Here is a 21,938-nt window from a genome sequence, read left to right as displayed (position 1 = left end):
AAACCCTACCCTTCAACCAAAACCCTACCCCTCAACCAAAACCCTACCCTTCAACCAAAACCCTACCCTTCAACCAAAACCCTACCCCTCAACCAAAACCCTACCCTACCCTACCCTTCAACCAAATTCCTACCCTTCAACCAAAACCCTACCCCTCAACCAAAACCCTACCCTTCAACCAAAACCCTACCCTACCCATCAACCAAAACCCTACCCATCAACCAAAACCCTACCCATCAACCAAAACCCTACCCCTCAACCAAAACCCTACCCTTCAACCAAAACCCTACCCTTCAACCAAAACCCTACCCCTCAACCAAAACCCTACCCTACCCTACCCTTCAACCAAAACCCTACCCCTCAACCAAAACCCTACCCTACCCTACCCTTCAACCAAATTCCTACCCTTCAACCAAAACCCTACCCTTCAACCAAAACCCTACCCTTCAACCAAAACCCTACCCTTCAACCAAAACCCTACCCCTCAACCAAAACCCTACCCTACCCTACCCTTCAACCAAATTCCTACCCTTCAACCAAAACCCTACCCTTCAACCAAAACCCTACCCATCAACCAAAACCCTACCCCTCAACCAAAACCCTACCCTTCAACCAAAACCCTACCCTTCAACCAAAACCCTACCCTTCAACCAAAACCCTACCCTTCAACCAAAACCCTACCCTTCAACCAAAACCCTACCCCTCAACCAAAACCCTACCCTTCAACCAAATTCCTACCCTTCAACCAAAACCCTACCCTACCCTTCAACCAAAACCCAACCCTACCCTTCAACCAAAATCCTACCCCTCAACCAAAACCCTACCCTACCCTTCAACCAAATTCCTACCCCTCAACCAAAACCCTACCCCTCAACCAAAACCCTACCCCTCAACCAAATTCCTACCCTTCAACCAAAACCCTACCCCTCAACCAAAACCCTACCCCTCAACCAAATTCCTACCCTTCAACCAAAACCCTACCCTTCAACCAAAACCCTACCCTTCAACCAAAACCCTACCCTTCAACCAAAACCCTACCCTTCAACCAAAACCCTACCCTTCAACCAAAACCCTACCCTTCAACCAAAACCCTACCCTTCAACCAAAACCCTACCCTTCAACCAAAACCCTACCCTTCAACCAAAACCCTACCCTACCCTACCCTTCAACCAAAACCCTACCCATCAACCAAAACCCTACCCCTCAACCAAAACCCTACCCCTCAACCAAAACCCTACCCCTCAACCAAAACCCTACCCCTCAACCAAAACCCTACCCCTCAACCAAATTCCTACCCTTCAACCAAAACCCTACCCTTCAACCAAATTCCTACCCTTCAACCAAAACAAAACTAAATTCCTACTCTTCCCCAAAAGCCTACATTCACTAAAACCCTCCCCTTCAACAAAACCTTACCCTGGCATTCACCAAAAAAACAACAACAGTACACCAAAACCCAACAACAATACCAAAACACAACAACAACACCAAAACAACACCAAAACACAACAACAACACCAAAACAACACCAAAACACAACAACAACACCAAAACACAACAACAACACCAAAACAACACCAAAACACAACAACAACACCAAAACACAACAACAACACCAAAACAACACCAAAACACAACAACAACACCAAAACACAACAACAACACCAAAACAACACCAAAACACAACAACAACACCAAAACACAACAACAACACCAAAACAACACCAAAACACAACAACAACACCAAAACACAACAACAACACCAAAACACAACAACACCAAAACCCAACAACAACACCAAAACACAACAACAACACCAAAACCCAACAACAACACCAAAACCCAACAACAACACCAAAACAACACCAAAACCCAACAACAACATTTGCTTAGTTGGGCTGATGTTTTATTTTCTCTCTTTATCGGCTAAACTAATCCATTTAATTTATCAGTTGGTGTAAAACCAGAATAATGTCATGCATCCCTATCAGTGGGATGATGTGAAGAGACAGCTCAATTTACTTATATTTTTACTAATTTTAGAGTCTGTGTTTACTAAGGATTATAGAGATTTCAGGTCTCCATAGCAACTCCACAGCAACTTCCCACTTCAACCACTGACAGAGGCCAGAGCCCTTTATTCACAAAGTGTCTCAGAGTAAGAGTGCTGATCTAGGATCAGATCCCCCCCCCCTGTCTCTGAAATGTGTGAATACAGGTTTTCCGGTATGGTGTCTGTCACACTACAGCAGCGTTGCAGTTCTTGACACAACCAAACAGGTGTGCCTGGCACCTACTACCAAACCCTGTTCAGAGGCACTTCAATCTTTTGTCTTGTTCATTCACCCTCAATGGCACACAGACACAATCCATATCTCAATTGTCTCGAGGCTTAAAAATCCTTCTTTAACCCGTCTCCTCCCCTTCATCTACACTGATTGAAATGGATTTAACAAGTGACATTAATAAGCGATCACAGCTTTCACCTGGATCCACCTGGTCAGTCTATGTCATGGAAAGAGCACACTATACGTGGTCAGCTGATGTCTATGATGTTGTGATTGTTCACTATATGTGGGTGGGACTGTCAGATGACTAAACCAGCAGGGATACCGTAATAACAGCACGCATCTCCTGAGTGGACCCTGAAAACCTTTTGTTATGACGACTGTAGACAATACTGAATCACTTATTAATGCACCACGCGGCAATAATGATCTCAACACAGTAATACCACAACATCGGCTAATGGACAATATTCATTCTGACTGAGGGAAATGGGAAAAAGTATGAAACTAATGGGAATTGCTAGAATGACTGGGCATTATTGTAGAAAAAAACATTGTTATGGCAGATACATTGTATATACAGAATTGTGTTGACACCCCTTCAAATTAGTGGATTTGACCATTTCAGCCACACCCGTTGCTGACAGGTATATAAAATTCGAGCATACAGCCATGCAATCTCCATAGACAAACACTGGCAGTAGAATGGCCCTTACTGAAAAGCTCAGTGGCTTTCAATGTGGCACAGTCTAGAGGACGCCACTTTTCCAACAAGTCAATTCGTCAAATTTCGGCCCTGCTAGAGCTGCCCAGGTCAACTGTCGTTGTTGTTATTGTGGATGTGGAAACGTTTAGGAGTAAAAATGGCTCAGCCGCGAAGTGGTAGGCCACAAAAGCTCACAGAACAGGACTGCTGAGTGATGAAGAGTGTAAAGAAAACGTCTGTCCTCGGTTGCAACACTCACTGCCGAGTTCCAAACTGCCTCTGGAAGCAATGTCAGCACAATAACTGTTCGTTGTGAGCCTCATGAAATGGGTTTCAAATCAAATCAAATCAAATTGTATTAGTCACATGTGCCGAATACAACAGGTGTAAACCTTACAGTGAAAGGCTTCCTTACGAGCTCCTAACCAACAATGCAGTTAAAAAAATATGAAAAAGTAATTAAAGAGCAGCAGTAAAATAACCATAATGAGATTATATACAGGGGGTACCGGTACAGAGTCAATGTGGAGACTATATACAGGGTATTACGGTACAGAGTCAATGTGGAGGCTATATACAGGGGGTACCGGTACAGAGTCAATGTGGAGGCTATATACAGGGGGTACCGGTACAGAGTCAATGTGGAGGCTATATACAGGGGGTACCGGTACAGAGTCAATGTGGAGACTATATACAGGGTGTTACGGTACAGAGTCAATGTGGAGACTGTATACAGGGGGTACCGGTACAGAGTCAATGTGGAGACTATATACAGGGTGTTACGGTACAGAGTCAATGTGGAGACTATATACAGGGGGTACCGGTACAGAGTCAATGTGGAGACTATATACAGGGTGTTACGGTACAGAGTCAATGTGGAGGCTATATACAGGGGGTACCGGTACAGAGTCAATGTGGAGGCTATATACAGGGGGTACCGGTACAGAGTCAATGTGGAGGCTATATACAGGGGGTACCGGTACAGAGTCAGTGTGAAGGCTATATACAGGGTATTACGGTACAGAGTCAATGTGGAGGCTATATACAGGGGGTACCGGTACAGAGTCAATGTGGAGGCTATATACAGGGGGTACCGGTACAGAGTCAATGTGGAGGCTATATACAGGGGGTACCGGTACAGAGTCAATGTGGAGACTATATACAGGGTGTTACGGTACAGAGTCAATGTGGAGACTGTATACAGGGGGTACCGGTACAGAGTCAATGTGGAGACTATATACAGGGTGTTACGGTACAGAGTCAATGTGGAGACTATATACAGGGGGTACCGGTACAGAGTCAATGTGGAGACTATATACAGGGTGTTACGGTACAGAGTCAATGTGGAGGCTATATACAGGGGGTACCGGTACAATGTGGAGACTATCTACAGGGGGTACCGGTACAGAGTCAATGTGCGGGGGCACTGGTTAGTCGAGGTAATTGAGGTAATATGTACATGTAGGTAGAGTTATTAAAGTGACTATGCATAGATGACAACACTAGAGAGTATCAGCGGTATAAAAGGGGGGGGGGGGGGGCAATGAAAATAGTCTGGTTAGCCATTTTTGGATTAGATGTTTAGGAGTCTTATGGCTTGGGGGGTAGAAGCTGTTTAGAAGCCTCTTGGACTGCCTCCTGAGTGGTGCAGTGGTCTAAGGCACTGCATCGCGGTGCTAGCTGTGCCACTAGAGATTCTGGGTTCGAGTCCAGGCTCTGTCGCAGCCGGCCGTGACGGGGAGCCATGGGGTGGCACAAAATTGGCGCAGCGTTGTCCTGGTAACGGGAGGGTTTGGCAATAGAACCGTCTATGACTAGGTTGGCTGGAGTCTGACAATTTTCAGGGCCTTCCTCTGACACCGCCTGGTATAGAGGTCCTGGATGGCAGGAAGCTTGGCCACAGTGATGTACTGGGCCGTACGCACTACCCTCTGGCACTACCCTCTGGCCTTGTGGTCGGAGGCCGAGCAGTTGCCGTACCAGGCAGTGATGTAAGCAGTGCAGCTGTAGAACATTTTGAGGACCCATCTCTTCAGTCTCCTGAGGGGGAATAGGTTTTGTCGTGCCCTCTTCACGACTGTCTTGGTGTGCTTGGACCATGTTAGTTTGTTGGTGAGGTGAACACAAAGGAACTTGAAGCTCCCAACCTGCTCCACTACAGCCCTGTCGATGAGAATGGGGGCGTGCTCGGTCCTCTTTTTCATGTAGTCCACAATCATCTCATTTGTCTTGATCACGTTGAGGGAGAGGCTGTTGTCCTTGCACCACATGGACAGGTCTCTGACCCCTATATTCTGTCTCGTCATTGTCTGTGAACAGGCCTCCCACTGTTGTGTCATCGGCAAACTTAATGATGGTGTTGGAGTCGTGTCTGAGTCATGAGTGAACAGGGAGTACAGAAGAAGACTGAGCACACACCCCTGAGAGGCCCCTGTGTTGAGGATCAGTGTGGCCAATGTGTTGTTACCTACCCTTACCACCTGGGGGCGGCCCGTCAGGAAGTCCAAGATCCAGTTGCAGAGGGAGGTGTTTAGTCCCAGGGTCCTTAGCTTATTGATGAGCTTTGAGGGCACTATGGTGTTGAACGCTGAGCTGCAGTCAATGAATAGCATTCTCACATAGGTGTTCCTTTTGTCCAGATGGGAAAGGGCAGTGTGGAGTGCAATAGAGATTGCATCATCTGTGGATCTGTTAGGGTGGTATGCAAATTGGAGTGGGTCTAGGGTTTCTAGGATAATGGTGTTGATGTGAGCCTTTGACCAGCCTTTCAAAGCACTTCATAGCTACAGACGTGAGTGCTACGGGTCGGTAGTCATTTAGGCAGGTTTCCTTAGTGTTGATGGGCACAGGGACTATGGTGGTCTGCTTAAAACATGTTGGTATTAAAAACTCGGACAGGGAGAGGTTGAAAATGTCAGTGAAATCACTTGCCAGTTGGTCAGCGCGTGTAAGTACACGTTCTGGTAATCCGTCTGGCCCTACGGCCTTGTGAATGTTGAGCTGTTTAAAGGTCTTACTCACATCGGCTGCGGAGAGCATGATCACACAGTCTTCCGGAACAGCTGGTGCTCTCATGCATGTTTCAGTGTTATCTGCCTCGAAGCGAGCATAGAAGTAGTTTAGCTCATCTGGTAGGCCCGTGTCACTGGGCAGCTCTCAACTGTGCTTCCCTTTGTAGTCTGTAATGGTTTGCAAGCCCTGCCACATCCGATGAGAGTCAGAGCCGGTGTAGTACGATTCGATCTTAGTCCTGTATTGATGCTTTGCCTGTTTAATGGTTCGTCGCAGGGCATAGCGGGATTTCTTATAAGCTTCCGGGTTAGAGTCCCTCTCCTTGAAAGCGGCAGCTCTAGCTTTTAGCTCAGTGCGGATGGTGCCTGGCTTCTGGTTGGGGTATGTGCGTATGGTCACTGTGGGGACGACGTCATCGATGCACTTAATGATGAAGCCAATGACTGATGAAGTGTACTCCTCAATGCCATCGAAGGAATCCCGGAGCATATTCCAGTCTGTGCTAGCAAAACAGTCCTGTAGCTTAGCATCTGCTTCCTCTGACCACTTTTTTTATTGATCTAGTCACTAGTGCTTCCTGCTTTAATTTTTGCTTGTCAGCATGAATCAGGAGGATATAATTATGGTCTGATTTGCCAAATGGAGGGCGAGGGACCGTTTTGTACGCGTCTCTGTGTGCGGAGTAAAGTTGGTCCTGAGTTTTTTCCCTCTGGGAATTTAACATGCTGATAGAAATTTGGAAAGACGGATTTAAGTTTCCCTGCATTAAAGTTCCCGGCCACTAGGAGCGCCGCGTCTGGGTGAGAGCGTTTTCCTGTTTGCTTATGGCGGAATACAGCTCATTGAGTGCGGTCTTAGTGCCAGTATCAGTCTGCTGTGGTATGTAGACAGCTACAAAAAAAACAGATGAAAACTCTATAGGTAGAAAGTGTGGTTTACAGCTTATTATGAGAAACTCTACCTCGGGCGAGCAAAACCTTGAGACTTCCTTAGATATCGTGTACCAGCTGTTATTTACAAAAATACATAGTCTGCCGCCCCTTGTCTTACCAGACGCCGCTGCTCTGTCCTGCGGATACAGCGTATAACCAGCCAGCTGTATGTTGATAATGTCGTTGTTCAGCCACGACTCTGTGAAGCATAAGATGTTACATGTTTTAATGTCCCGTTGGTAGTTTAATCTTCCGCGTAGGTCATCGATTTTCCTTTCCAAAGATTGCACGTTTGCTAGTAGAATGGAAGGCAGTGTTTCCATGGCCGAGCAGCCACACACAAGCAGAGGATCAACATGAGCAATGCCAAGCTTCGGCTGGAGTGGTGTAAAGCTCGCCGCCATTGGACACTGGAGCAGTGGAAACACATTCTCTGGAGTGATGAATCACGCTTCACCATCTGGCAGTCCAACGGACAAATATGGGTTTGGAGGATACCAGGAATACACTACCTGCCCGAATGCATAGTGCCATCTGTAAAGTTTGGTGAAGGAGGAATAATGGTCTGGGGCTGTTTTTCATGATTCAGGCTCCTTGGTTCCAGTAAAGGGAAATCTTAACAGCATACAATGGCATTCTAGGCGATTCTGTGCTTCCAACTTTGTGGCATCAGTTTGAGGAAGGGCCTTTCCTGTTTCAGCATGACAATGCCCCGGTGTACAAAGTGAGGTCCATACAGAAATGGTTTGTCAAGATCGGTTTGTAAGAACGTAACTGGCCTGCACAGAGGGACCTCAACCCCGTCGAACGCCTTTGGGATTAATTGGAACGCCGACTGCGAACCACCCCTAATCGCCCAGCATAAGTGCCCAACCTCACTAATGCTCTTGTGGCTGAATGGAAGCAAGTCCCCCCGGTAATGTTCCAACATCTAGTGGAAAGCCTTCACAGAAGAGTGGAGGCTGTTATAGCAGCAAAGAGGGAACCAACTCCATATTAATGCCCATGATATTGGAATAACATTTTTGACAAGCAGGTGTCCACATACTTTTTGTTATGTAGTGTATCTCGATGCATTTTTAATGTTGTTTTTTTTAAATTTTTATTTAACCTTTATTTAAATAGGCAAGTCAGTTAAAAGAACAGATTCTTATTTACAATGACAGATTTTTACCTTGTGAGCTCAGGGATTTGATCCAGCAACCTTTCAGTTACTGGCTCAACACTCTAACCACTAGGCTACCTGCCGCCCCAATGGGGATGTTGTATAGAGGGATGTTATATAAACAGGTAAAGGAGGTGAATGTGCAAATTTCAAAAAGTTTGCCTTTTTAATTCAGGCTGTACATGTTCTAGAAAAGCAATTAGCCTGCCTGGAAGATTGATGTTTGGATATATTTGTGCAACAAACTCTCCCCATTTACCATTTAAAAATGCTCTACAATTCGTTTTTCTTGGGCTGGGATACATGCAATGGTTTGACTTGATCAATTGTGACTGAAGTATAAAAACGACATTCTCTGACACAGATCATTTGCTTTTTATTTGATGACTGCAATGAAATGTAGGGCACATTCTCAATGAAATGTAGGGCACATTCTCAATGAAATGTAGGGCACATTCTCAATGAAATGTAGGGTACATTCTCAATGAAATGTAGGGTACATTCTCAATGAAATGTAGGGTACATTCTCAATGAAATTGACAGATGATTTAGTACAGAGCAAATCTATAAATTTGAGCTTTTACCAACAGAAGTGAAAATGTACATTTTTGAATTATTAAATTAGGCCTACATTGATTTCAAGTGCACTTTTTCGTTGCGTTGTCTTTTGTCGCTTATTAGCCTACCTTAATTTTAATGTTAAAGAAGTTGGTAGCTTTTGTCAAATCAATATTTTTTGAAAATTATGAGCGAAAACATTGTTAGGCCCAGTCCAATTATCATCAAAATGCACTCGTTCTATGCTTAATTGTAAAGCAGGCCCCTGCATTCATTAAACACTATGATTTTTCAATATTGGTCAAATAGCACCTACAAAATTTAAACTGTATAGGCCTGCAAAAATACATGATAAAGCATGAATAAAGAATGAATACTTACGTGTGAAACTCCGTGTTCTGTAGCATAGCTTCCAGAGTTTCGTTTTTCAGTTTTTAGAGAACAGAATGGCCAGAAAACCCAAGTAGAATCCATGTTTCATTTGTCTCCAGGAAGATCCTGATTATTAAATCGATAAATTACTTCAATTACACGTTACAGACACTGAAAATGGCGCCTGTTATGTTGCGAGGCCGAATCCAGAGGTTATCGTTTAAAAGTGACTCCCGGATGAATGCCAGTTGTCAAATCCCCTGATGTTAGGCATTTTGAACCGCGCTTCATTCGGTGCTACAGGGTCAACGCCCGCCTACGGACTCACCCAAAACACCCTTCCTTTCCATTTGATTGCTACAAAATGTCAGTCCTGATAAAAACTTCAAATAGCCACAAAAAGCGCACGGTTGTAATTCATGCGTGTTCCTGAGCCGTTGCGCTGAGAGTGGAAGGTCCTAAAACCTCCGTTTGCCCTTGAGCTGCTGAGCGGCTGGCCCGGGCAGGATGGGAGCGCCGCCTGACCAGGGGATTAGGCTACGGCTGGCCCATGTCATCTCACATTCAAAAGTTATCAGGATTTGGGAAGCAATACCTTTTTTTTTAACCTCTCAATTGAGTCATCTGAAACAATTTGTGAGGCAACAGGAAAGATGTTTAATTTCACTGCAGACATTTTACAAAGAGCCTGTAAAAATAGAAAACAGAATGCAAAAATGTGTTTGCAAAAATGTGTTTAATCCTGAATCAATCTTTTCACGCACCGGTAGATAAGAAATCTACTTTCTCAGAACTATTTACAGGTACATGTGGGCATGCGCATGCTATTATACCTGTAGGCCTATAGGAATTAAATAATAAACGTTGCCCTGTTGCTCCCTCTGCCGGCACTACAGGCAAACGCGGGGCTGATTGTCAATTACATTTCAGTACCATTGACAGCTCCCTGAATTGCAAACTTGACATTTCGCCTAATTGTCCACAGTTAATTAAAGCGCAGAAAACTATCAATGACGACCTTGGGCTTTGAAACCATAATAACAAATTATAACAGTGCATATGCAATCATAATTCAATTTCACGCTTAGACGGTTTTGGACCTCTGAGTTGAATGCACTCGATTACAACAGAGTCTGGGTTAGAGAGTCTGGGGATTCTCCGTCCATTGCTTTTGCTATGCGTAGTAGCTATGGTTATTAGCCTAGCACATAACTTGGATCCATATATACTGTACTTGTGCAGGTAGATAAGGCATTTAAAGAAACACTCATTGTGCTACCGATGTCAACTACGTTGAAGCATCCATTATATCGATTTATTACATTATTCTGGTGAGCAAGAGTTTATTTAGTCTTCCCATGAAACATAGCTTCTCATTTCTCATTATATCTAATTATAGACAAGCTGACTAACAAATAGCTGAAGGCCAGTCAAATTCTTCCAAACCGATCTCGAGAAACCATTTCTGTATGGACCTCGCTACTCGCTTCAGCACACGGTGGTCCCGATCTGTGAGCTTATGTGCAGGTAGAAAAGGCATTTAAAGGAACACTCATTGTGCTACGAGAAAGGTAGTCTATTTGGCAAACATGTGCATAATTATGATGTAGCTTAAACCATAAGAGGGATCTTAACAAGACAAAGCAATATGACACAAAGGAACGTGATTAACATTTGTAATATATATAAATCATTCAGTAGAAATCGGTTGTATCTGTGCATTTAAAGCTATTCTGTTCCATTGAAAAACTATAAACTAGCATGTTGTCTATTTTCTCACATGTACACATACATAAGTTCTAAATGAATGCAAAGGTGCCTTTTTATGATTAGCCAAATATATTGGTAGAATACACGTAAATGTAGATAGCCAGCGGTGCCTACAGCTTCCAGGCATTCTGCATCATAGTAACAAAGTATCCGTCGCTGTCAATAGAGGCACTCACTCCACTGTAGTAGTTCATGAACTCCTCCTGAGTTACCTAAAGGAGAAGGACAAGACAACTCATTTACAAAATATACAAAACCAAGTAACCAAGCCAAGAATATCCTTTTGTACGTAAAAAGTTGTGTATAATTATTTTAAAAAATTAAACCCTTTTTTGTTTGTTTGTTTAATGTAATATCAGCTACAATTCATTAGCCTGAAATACAGGGCCTGTTTGCATAAAACATCTTAAGTGTTTCCCTTGAGGAATAATTTCCCTTTACCTAAGGGACTCGTTTAAGGGGGTTGAATAGAGCCAATGGAAACAAACGTAAGGTCATAATTTAAGGGTTTTATGGGTAGTTTGAAGGCAGGTAAGGCAGAGCCTCTGGTTACCGTGGAGATGACTTGAATCACTGTTCCAAGCCAGGACAAACACGTTTATTTAGAAGATAATAAAACATATTTATTTTAGTTACTTTTTTTTCTCAACTTGTTTCTATTACTTTCTAGCATGTCAAGCTAACTTAGAGAGTAGGTAGCTAGCTAGTCAGCTAGCATGTCAAGCTAACTTTGAGAGTAGGTAGCTAGCTAGTCAGCTAGCATGTCAAGCTAACTTAGAGAGTAGGTAGCTAGCTAGTCAGCTAGCATGTCAAGCTAACTTTGAGAGTAGGTAGCTAGCTGGTCAGCTAGCATGTCAGGCTAACTTAGAGAGTAGGTAGCTAGCTGGTCAGCTAGCATGTCAAGCTAACTTTGAGAGTAGGTAGCTATTGGTGTTATTCTTCAATAACAAACTCCAAAGCAAATCAGGGGGAGAAAAATAGGTTTATGTGAGAAGGACAAATCAAGATGTTATGCTGGGAGGTAGATGTTCAGTCTCCCCTGTCCTCAGCTTTCCCCCAAATCAAAGGAACAGGATCAAATCAAATCACATTTATTTATATAGCCCTTCGTACATCAGCTGATATCTCAAAGTGCTGTACAGAAACCCAGCCTAAAACCCCAAACAGCAAGCAATGCAGGTGTAGAAGGATGCCATTTATAACCCCACTCCCTAGCCTGGGGTTGACCAATCAGAAGTCCTTGCAGTACAACTTGGCCAATGGCCAAATAACAAGTATCCTGCCCCCGACTTAATGTACAGAACGTAGCACACGTAGCTCTGAGTTCCGGATTGACATTCCACAGATTCTAAACAGCTGTTGAACTGAGACCCAACTCCTATTTACAATTCCCTATTGACCGTTAGTACTATATTTAGTTTAGTACTCTCGTCCTCTCAAACTCTGCGTTGTGTATTTATCTTCCAAATACTCTTATAGACCTCATGGGCACCCTTAACTTTTCCCACTTCATTTAAGGGACAAATTAACCTTAAAATGTTTTGTGCATCTGACTTAAAGTTAAGGAAACTTGAAGTGAAAAGATAAGGGGGGAATTAACTTAAGATGTTTTATGCAACTGGGCCCAGACCGGTTTTGTGATTCCACATTCCACTCCTTGTACTCCGTGCCATATGCCTAAAATATGACATCGTCTGTTCTCCTCAGTTCTCTTGGAGCTGATTATTGATAGAATGTTCACATTTGAAGATTGGAGAGGAAGGCCGGACTGTTTGGCATGACAAAGGAGTGGCAAGGAGTGTGGAATGTTAACACAAACAGATTGGTACCCAGGCTAGCAGTTCGTCATTCCAGTAAACGGACAAATCTCTTTAGTACCTTGCCGTCTTTGTCGTTGGGGGAATCAAAGCTGCTGAGGAAGGTTAGGAAGACCTGTTCCTCTGTCCACTCCCCACTCTTATATTTGGGGTGTTGTGAGCAGTTGTAGACCCCCCTCAGGTCCTCGACAGTCACCACCCCGTCCCCTGTCCGGTCTAACTTCTTAAAGGCCTGGCCGATCACAGAGATCCTGGCACTGGACATAGGAGGCTGAAGGAAACACAAACACATGAAAACAGCAATATATATCACTGCACCTTTATCATGCAATTATTAGATGTACTTTGGCTTGTTCAAATACTATGATTATGAGAGAACCATTATTCTACACTGTCCATAATAAATAAATGTGCATAATCAATTCGTTTTTGTGTCACTACTCTGTAATTATACCCTCAGATTCTCCAGAAACTCGTTGAAGTTGATGCTGCCACTGCTGTCCTTGTCACACAGTGTGAAGATCTGCCGGGCCTCCTCTCTGCTCACCACCACACCATAGTCCTCCAGTCCCTTAATAAACTCCTGCAGGTCCAGAGACTTACTGCCATCGTCGTCCATGATGCGGAACGTCCTGTATGGACCGGTGAGGAAGAGAGAGGATGTGGAGAGATTAACTATCTGTCTCTGGATATCTATTTAAACGTAATAATCAATCAGTTATTATTAATTATTATTGGCCTTTTGCATGCTGACTATTTTCACTTGTGAGTGAATATCATAATACCATAAGAAAGCGTTATTGTAAAGTTACAAAAAAGAATTGTTGTTGATGTTTTGCTTTGTATTTTAATCAGTTGCTCTTACCTTGCCAGTCCCTTGATGCCAGCCACTCCCCTGGCCAGACATTGCTGTCTCAGTACCTCCAGTGGGTCTGTGGCCTTGGTGTCTGAGGCCATGTCTTCTGTGTTACTGTAAAATATGGAGTCAAATACTCCATCTGCTTAGTTAATTTGTATTCAGATGTAGGTTCAACTTTATGAATTGTAACAGAGGAAGTATAATGAGCAAGCAAGGAGAAAAAAGAGAGTCAAACTATGCTACACTCCTCCCCTAGAAACCTGTTACTAGGCTATACCCCTCCCCTAGAGACGTGTCACTAGGCTACACCCCTCCCCTGGAGACCTGTTACTATGTACATGTGCACCAAGCCATCACAAGTCAGTTCAATAGTCAATGAATCATAAACAATTGCAGATATGTTCATATTGCAATTGCATTAGGTATTTTAGTGTTCATATCAAGTATCATATACAAAATGTCTCCTTAATTTGCTTAATTTACACCACTTTCATAAAAGAAAAACGAAAGTCATTACACCTGTTGTCTAGACAACACTTACACAACAACCACAACTTTTTTTCCAATGCCATAACTTCAAACCACTATCTATCCAAAAATAATGAAACTAACATACCAAAACTAAGCAATAATGAAGTATACGATTACCCAACAAAAATGGTACTTGTTGCAAGTGTTTGCGTGTGAAGAGAAAGTGGTCTCACCTGGTGTTCTTGTCACCTGTTCCACTCTAGTGTGCCCGTGCGTAATGTAATGTTGGTATGAATAGCGCACGCCTCCTCCTCCTCCTCTCTGCCATAGCTACACTTCAGACCAGCGGCCCACTCGTGTCATTACCAGTAACGACTGTATGATCATTTTCGATTTTCGCGGTAAGGAAGGCGGTAAAGATGTACAAAGGGAAAATCGATCGAATTGGAGCATTAAAAAATTAAAAAAAAAAGTTTGTGTCCCAAAATGGCACCCTATTCTCTATATAGTGCACGATACCTGTAATGTTATGATAGTGAGATAATTGTAAGCAGTAGAAGGCCTAGAATGGGTCATAGGTTTCAGGTGTGATGTTGAAAACGCTGGGATGGATGATTCCGGACCACGTCTGAAAAAGTAGATAAATTATTTGGGATAGAGGTGGGGTAATACGTTGTCAGAAAAACATTATACGTGGTGGAAAAGGACATCTATAGTATTGTAACGACCCTTGAAAGGAGGGAGTAGTGTAACATCCCTGGGTTTTTAAGCGCGGATATCGCCTCTTCCGTTTGAGCATGCTTTTGCGGCACAGTCGATAGCGCGCTGGACTTTGGGCTAGAAGGTCGAGGGTTCGAGACCTGCTCCCTGCTGTTTCATTACAATATCATAGCAAGACATTTGTGGTGTAAAGTAATTAGTAAAAATACTTTGAAGTACCACTTAAGTCGTTTTTGGGGGGAATTTGTACTTAACTATTGATATTTTTTGAAAATGTTTACTTTTACTTCACTATTGAAGACAATATCTACTTTTTAATTCCATACATTTTCCATGACACCAAAAAACACTCGTTACATTTTGAATGCTCAGGCAGGACAGAAATATGGTCCAATTCACACACCTATCAATTAGAGGTCTTCACAGGTTCACCTGAACCCGAATATACGAGACCCAACCAGTGACCAGAGCGGTTCTGGGATACAAAATTCTAAATTTTCCCTCGTGCTGGGCTGGTCCTGTTTGATTGTCAATCGGATCTATGTACTGTGACTACAACTGATCGACCCCGAGTGGACCCGAATAGACCTATCCACAGCTCTACATAGCCTATAGCATATTTGATTTTTTACGCTAATACGGTGAATTTATTTACTTATAAAAGCCCTAGCCAACATATAAATAACAATTCGTTAACCAGAAGAGCAACTTGGCTGATAAAAATAATTTATTTGTTACTCGGGTCACTTATAATACGGTTCTAGTCCAGATTTGATAGTCCTTAGGTCCGTTTGGGTTGGACCCGAGAAGACCTCTACTACCAATATAACGCGTTGTCACCCCTACTGCCTCTGACCTGGCGGATTCTCTAAACACAAATCCAGCCTTTGCAAGTGATTGAGTGTTGGAGTGTGCCTCTCGCTGTTCATAAATACATAAAAACAAGAACGGGGCTGTATGGTTTGTTTAATACAAGGAATTTGATGTATAGCATTTACTTTCACTCAAGTATGATATTTGAGTACTTTTTTTCCACCACTGTGACTGTTCTTAAGTACGTTTTAAAACCATATTACTTGTAGACTTTTACTCAAGTAGTATTTCACTGGGTGACTTTCTCTTTTACTGGAGTCATTTTCTATTAGGGAACCTACTTTTACTCAAGACAATTGAGTACTTTTTCCACCACTGGGAATTTGTCCAGTAAAGCAGCTGGTTAACACAATTAAATCCATGTAGGGTAATATAAACAAGATGGAGAAAACTAAATTGTGTGTTTAGAAAAGAGGGAAATAAATAATGATGATGGAACTCTTTGAAATAGATATTAGATTTATGTAGCAGTCAGTATGTTAGATAAAAATAAACATTTTGGCACAGTTGCTCAACAAATGGGTAAGCTGCTATGTCTACTAGATAAATATTCTTCAAACCATCATTTACTTCCAAATAAATACACAGACAGAATCAGGCGCCAGAGATTTCCCAGGTCAGGTAAACCTCATGGCCTTATACAGTGCCATTCGGAAAGTATTCAGACCCCTTGACTTTCCCCCACATTTTGTTACATTACAGCCTTATTCTAAAAGGGATTAAATAAATGTTTTTCCTCAGCAATCTACACACAATACCCAATAATGGCAACGTGAAAACAGGTTGTTAGATATTTACAAATAAAAAATAAAATACAAACAGAAACACCTTATTTACGTAAGTATTCAGATCCTTTGCTATGAGACTCAAAATTGAGCTCAGGTGCATCCTGTTTCTATTGATAATCCTTGAGATGTTTTTACAACTTGATTGGAGTCCACCTGTGGTAAATTCAATTGATTGGACATGATTTGGAAAGGCACACACCTGTCTATAGAAAGGTCCCACAGTTGACAGTGCATGTCAGAGCAAAAACCAAGCCATGAGTTCAAAGGAATTGTGAGTAGAGCGCCGAGACAGGATTGTGTCGATGCACAGATCAGGGGAAGGGTACGAAAACATTTCTGCAGCATTAAAGGTCCCCTAGAACACAGTGGCCTGCATCAATCTTAAATGGAAGAAGTTGGAATCACCAAGACTCTTCCTAGAGCTGGCCACCCAGCCAAACTGAGCAATCGGGGGAGAAGGGCCTTGGTCAGGGAAGTGACCAAGAACTCGATGGTCACTCTGACAGAGCTCTAGAGTTCCTCTGTAGAGATGGAGGAACTTTCCAGAAGGACAACCATCTCTGCAGCACTCCACCAATGAGGCCTTTATGGTAGAGTGGCCAGACAGAAGCCACTCCTCAGTAAAAGGCACATGACAACCCAAAATGCACCTAAAGACTCTCAGAACACGAGAAACAAGATTCTCTGGTCTGATGACACCAAGATTGAACACTTTGGCCTGTCTGGAGGAAACCTGGCACCATCCCTATGGTGAAGCATGGTGGTGGCAGCATCACGCTGTGGGGATGTTTTTCAGCGGCAGGGACTGGGAGACTAGTCAGGATTGAGGGTAAGATGAATGGAGCAAAGTACAGAGAGATCCTTGATGAAAATCTGCTCAAGAGCGCTCAGGACCTCAGACTGGGGCGAAGGTTCACCTTCCAGCAGGACAATGACCCTAAGCACACAGCCAAAACAATGCAGGAGAGACTTTGGGACAAGTCTCTGATTGTCCTTGAGTGGCCTAATCAGAGCCCGGACATGAACCAGATCGAACATCTCTGGAGAGACCTCAAAATAGCTGTGCAGTAACGCTCCCCATCCAACCTGACAGAACTTGAGAGGATCTGCAGAGAAGAATGAGAGACTCTCCAAATACATTTGTGCCAAGCTTGTAGCGTCATACCCAAGAATACTCAAGGCTGTAATCGCTGCCAAAGGTGCTTCAACAAAGTACTGAGTAAAGGGTTTGAATACCTATGTAAATGTGATATTTCTGTTTTTTATTTTTTAATAAATTAGCAAAAAATATCTAAAACCCTTTTTGCTTTGTCATTATGGGTTATTGTGTGTAAATTGATGAGGTGGGAACAAACGATTGAATCCATTTTTAGAATAAGGCCTCTAATGTAGCAAAATGTGGAAAAAGTCATTCTGAATACTTTCAGACTAACATATTGATGTGTTTTGGTTGTGTGCATACAAAATGGCACCCTTAATAGTGCACTACTTTTGAACAGGGCCCATAGGGTCTATAAACTTATTGTTCACATTAATCAGGGATGTGAATTATATAATGGATTATATATTTATAAGGTTATATATATATATATCTTTCAGCACTTTAAAGTTGAAGAATATTCTGTAACTATGTAACCTGTAATCTGAAACCACAGCAATAAAATCAAACAATGAGTTCTTACATAATGTATTGGCAAACGCTTAGGAGGACATTATGTCAGTGAGTTACTGATCGTGATTGTGTTTGGAGAAAGTTGTTTTTTGAAGAGTACTAGATAAAAGCCTCGAATGGAAATAACAAAGATATAATGCTTGTGTTTTTGCTGGAACACCCTTGGACAAAAATGCCACAGAACATCTCATAATTTTTTAGAGAAGATAAGACAGCAGACATTTTGTGATATGTAGACGGCAGATATTTTGTGTTATCTAGACGGCAGACATTTTGTGATATCTAGAAGGCAGACATTTTGTGATATCTAGACGGCAGACATTTTGTGATATCTAGACGGCAGACATTTTGTGATATCTAGACGGCAGACATTTTGTGATATCTAGACGGCAGACATTTTGTGATATCTAGACGGCAGACATTTTGTGATATCTAGACGGCAGACATTTTGTGATATCTAGCCGGCAGACATTTTGTGATATCTAGCCGGCAGACATTTTGTGATATCTAGCCGGCAGACATTTTGTGATATCTAGCCGGCAGACATTTTGTGATATCTAGCCGGCAGACATTTTGTGATATCTAGACAGCAGACATTTTGTGAAAACTAGACAGCAGACATTTTGTGATATCTAGACGGCAGACATTTTGTGATATCTAGACGGCAGACTTTTTGTGATATCTAGACGGCAGACATTTTGTGATATCTAGACGGCAGACATTTTGTGATATCTAGACGGCAGACATTTTGTGATAACTAGACGGCAGACATTTTGTGATATCTAGACAGTAGACATTTTGTGATATCTAGACGGTAGACATTTTGTGATATCTAGACGGCAGACATTTTGTGATATGTAGACGGCAGACATTTTGTGATAACTAGACGGCAGACATTTTGTGATAACTAGACGGCAGACATTTTGTGATATCTAGACGGCAGACATTTTGTGATAACTAGACGGCAGACATTTTGTGATAACTAGACGGCAGACATTTTGTGATATCTCCATGGAGGTTTGTATGCAGTTGGAAGGGAAGGGAAGTTGTTTGATAATGGTCCAGTAAAGGTCATTGATCAATATTTTGAATTAACTATTTATCATTCCTTTCTGATTTAAAAAACAGAAGAATTTCTCTTTATTGATCATGCCACAGTACTGTTCTAGTGACCGGGTCCATACTCAGTACTGTTCTAGTGACCGGGTCCATACTCAGTACTGTTTTAGTGACCCTGTCCATACTCAGTACTGTTCTAGTGACCCTGTCCATACTCAGTACTGTTCTAGTGACCATGTCCATACTCAGTACTGTTCTAGTGACCGGGTCCATACTCAGTACTGTTCTAGTGACCCTGTCCATACTCAGTACTGTTCTAGTGACCGGGTCCATACTCAGTACTGTTCTAGTGACCATGTCCATACTCAGTACTGTTCTAGTGACCGGGTCCATACTCAGTACTGTTCTAGTGACCGGGTCCATACTCAGTACTGTTCTAGTGACCCTGTCCATACTCAGTACTGTTCTAGTGACCCTGTCCATACTCAGTACTGTTCTAGTGACCCTGTCCATACTCAGTACTGTTCTAGTGACCCTGTCCATACTCAGTACTGTTCTAGTGACCCTGTCCATACTCAGTACTGTTCTAGTGACCCTGTCCATACTCAGTACTGTTCTAGTGACCGGGTCCATACTCAGTACTGTTCTAGTGACCGGGTCCATGCTCTCATGATTCTCAGAAGTTTACTACAGGTGTGTTGCCCTCAACCAGTTCCATACAAATAGCCAGAGCCTAGTACTTTTTTAGACTGTGCTATAAGAAAATATACCAAACTAGCCCACTGGCTAGCTCTTTTTTTTCTATTAAAATATCCCATTGCACAGATTTTGGACCTTACGTAGTAAAAATGCCTATAAGTCTATAAGCTCAAGCTGATCGGTACACAAAATCCTTGAATTCCATCCCTGAATACATCCACACAGATCCATATTCAGAGACGTCATCCTGTTGCTCTATCTTCCCGTACCCAGTATCCATGGACCCCGGGAAGGTCAGACGATATTTAAATGTAACTTATTTTTTTATTATTCTTAATTTATTGACTTCTGTCTTTTTATGATGTTGCATCGCCGAGAATGAATCTACAGGTAAGCATTTCATTGTACTGCGTACCACGTGTATCTCCAGGTAAGCATTTCATTGTACTGCGTACCACGTGTATCCTGTGCACATGACAAAATGAACTAGACCTGACATGATATCCCAGAAGGCATCGGTGCTCCTTCTCATAGAACATGGAGGTCCTGCAGCTCCAACGCCACCAGAGGGCAGACTCACATTCCATGAGGTGAAAGGTTCACAACCTTGCAGATAGGAATGGAATTCACAGAGCTGATCGCAGTCCCTATATTCCACGTGACAGACGATCACATCTATCTGAATGTTTGCCAACACGTCGCCCTCCTGTTATTGGCCCAATGTCAAAAAGTTCATCCATAGGCATTGTCCTGTTTTCTGCTGTAATCCGGTAACCGTGGGTAATATCCATGCATCCAACCGAAATACATGTACATAACAATGAATTCTGTTCTCTATGATAGAGCATATTGCCATTTTATTTTAATGCTGGGTCCTCCTGAACGCTGCCCTTCGAAAGGCAAAGCTGCCAGTACAACAAGACGGATAAAAGAAATCTCCACGGATCTTTCCGGGAACAGGCCCCATGTTCAGAGATCGTGCACAGCAACGCCTCCAGAGCCGACACTTCCTGCATCATGTGACCATAACACCTGCGATGACAAGTCTCTCGCTTTTCATGAGGCATTGCATCCACACTGAGACATCATATGACATCATCCCAGTAGCCATTACTCATTGGTGGTTCAGAGGATGTGGTCGTTATTAAACGTTTACCCACCTCCCCCAGGGTCACGCACAGCCACACTCCCGTGCCAACACCTCCTGCACCGTGTGGTATCTACTGTTGTTATCCAGGAAGGAGATATCCTTCTCGTACGCGATAGGCCGACAGCACGGGCTGTACTGCACCTTGTCTCTCCGCCCCTTTTTAATGAGCCCCGCCCTCCTCGTGTGTTCCAGGGCGATGTCATAGTTGCGTCGTCGGCGCGCGGTGCACCTGCCGCTGCAGTACCTGAAGAGGAGAGTCTCGTCGCTGTCGTAGCCCAGCCCCAGTTCCCCCACCGTCACCTCCACTTCCCGCAAAGAGCACGGCTTTAACCTCTTCCTGCGCCCACGCTTAGCTCCCTTAGTCGTCTGGGATGAGCTCTCCTGGCTCTCCTCTCTACTGTTCCTGCCTCTCCTCTTGCTACTCCTGTCAATCAGAGTCCCGATCACCTTCTTCAGTTCTCCCTCGGTGAAGCTCTGGAGAAGGTGGGAGACTGGAAGGAGACGGAGAGAGAGAGAGGACACTTAGATAGGGGTTGAGAAACAGGTACAGAGGCAGGGGAAGTGAGACAGACAGACAGACAGACAGACAGACAGACAGACAGACAGACAGACAGACAGACAGACAGACAGGCAGACAGACAGACAGACAGACAGACAGACAGACAGACAGACAGACAGACAGACAGACAGACAGACAGACAGACAGATGCAGGCATGGCAGGATATCGGGACAGGGAGGCTTGAGATCACAGCAATCTATTCTACACCTCCCCTCAGGCCTCGGACACACAAAAAAGAGATAGCTATTGACTCAAACCAGAACCTCTGCCACATCCCAGTGACTTTCAGCATTCACCAGATATAATTTCCTTTCTGTCTAATGTTGCTGGATAGAAACACATAACACATCATCAGCCTATTAAAAGCTGTGTTGAAGGATCATACAACATGAAGTACAGCTCTACCTGTTATATTTCTACTCTAGGCCTAGCACCCTTGGCAGTGCAGGGAAATGTGAGGTGATTTG

The 21,938-nt window shown here is 43.2% G+C and overlaps 2 protein-coding genes across 4 annotated transcripts; both read right to left on the bottom strand.

Moving 5' to 3' along the window:
* Positions 1–9,750: 9,750 nt before the first annotated feature.
* On the bottom strand, positions 9,751–14,256 carry capsla (calcyphosine-like a). 3 transcript variants are annotated; one of them, XM_021614102.2, is made up of 5 exons: positions 14,184–14,256; positions 13,486–13,590; positions 13,075–13,252; positions 12,682–12,891; positions 9,751–11,015 (listed from the first exon to the last, which is right to left on the bottom strand). In XM_021614102.2, exons 2-5 carry the CDS (start codon positions 13,575–13,577, stop codon positions 10,914–10,916), a joined length of 582 nt encoding a protein of 193 aa, XP_021469777.2. In that variant the 5' UTR covers positions 13,578–13,590; positions 14,184–14,256; the 3' UTR covers positions 9,751–10,913. The 3 variants fall into 3 exon arrangements, with proteins under 3 accessions (XP_021469777.2, XP_036842483.1, XP_036842482.1); XM_036986588.1 differs by lacking the exon at positions 14,184–14,256 and adding an exon at positions 14,128–14,146; XM_036986587.1 differs by lacking the exon at positions 14,184–14,256 and having other exon boundaries at positions 13,486–13,699.
* A 3,400-nt stretch (positions 14,257–17,656) lies between these two features.
* On the bottom strand, positions 17,657–21,627 carry LOC110531029 (neurturin-like). The gene is made up of 2 exons (XM_036986892.1): positions 21,612–21,627; positions 17,657–21,432 (listed from the first exon to the last, which is right to left on the bottom strand). The coding sequence occupies exons 1-2, from the start codon at positions 21,625–21,627 to the stop codon at positions 20,933–20,935; spliced, it is 516 nt and encodes a 171-aa protein (XP_036842787.1). The 3' UTR covers positions 17,657–20,932.
* Positions 21,628–21,938: the final 311 nt, after the last annotated feature.

The sequence above is a fragment of the Oncorhynchus mykiss genome, chromosome 8 (assembly GCF_013265735.2).
Source record: "Oncorhynchus mykiss isolate Arlee chromosome 8, USDA_OmykA_1.1, whole genome shotgun sequence".
NCBI lineage: Eukaryota > Metazoa > Chordata > Actinopteri > Salmoniformes > Salmonidae > Oncorhynchus > Oncorhynchus mykiss.
The sequence above is the reverse complement of the archived record's forward strand: the minus strand, read 5'-3'. Positions and strand labels throughout refer to the sequence as shown.

Bases quoted from the DNA above. Each gene is read 5' to 3' on its own strand.
- capsla (XM_021614102.2), bottom strand. From the start codon at position 13,577: ATGGCCTCAGACACCAAGGCCACAGACCCACTGGAGGTACTGAGACAG. The intron at 13,253-13,485 runs GTAAGAGCAACT...CGGTCCATACAG, and splicing joins GGCATCAAGGGACTGGCAAG to GACGTTCCGCATCATGGACG. The intron at 12,892-13,074 runs GTATAATTACAG...TGTTTCCTTCAG, and splicing joins AGTTTCTGGAGAATCTGAGG to CCTCCTATGTCCAGTGCCAG.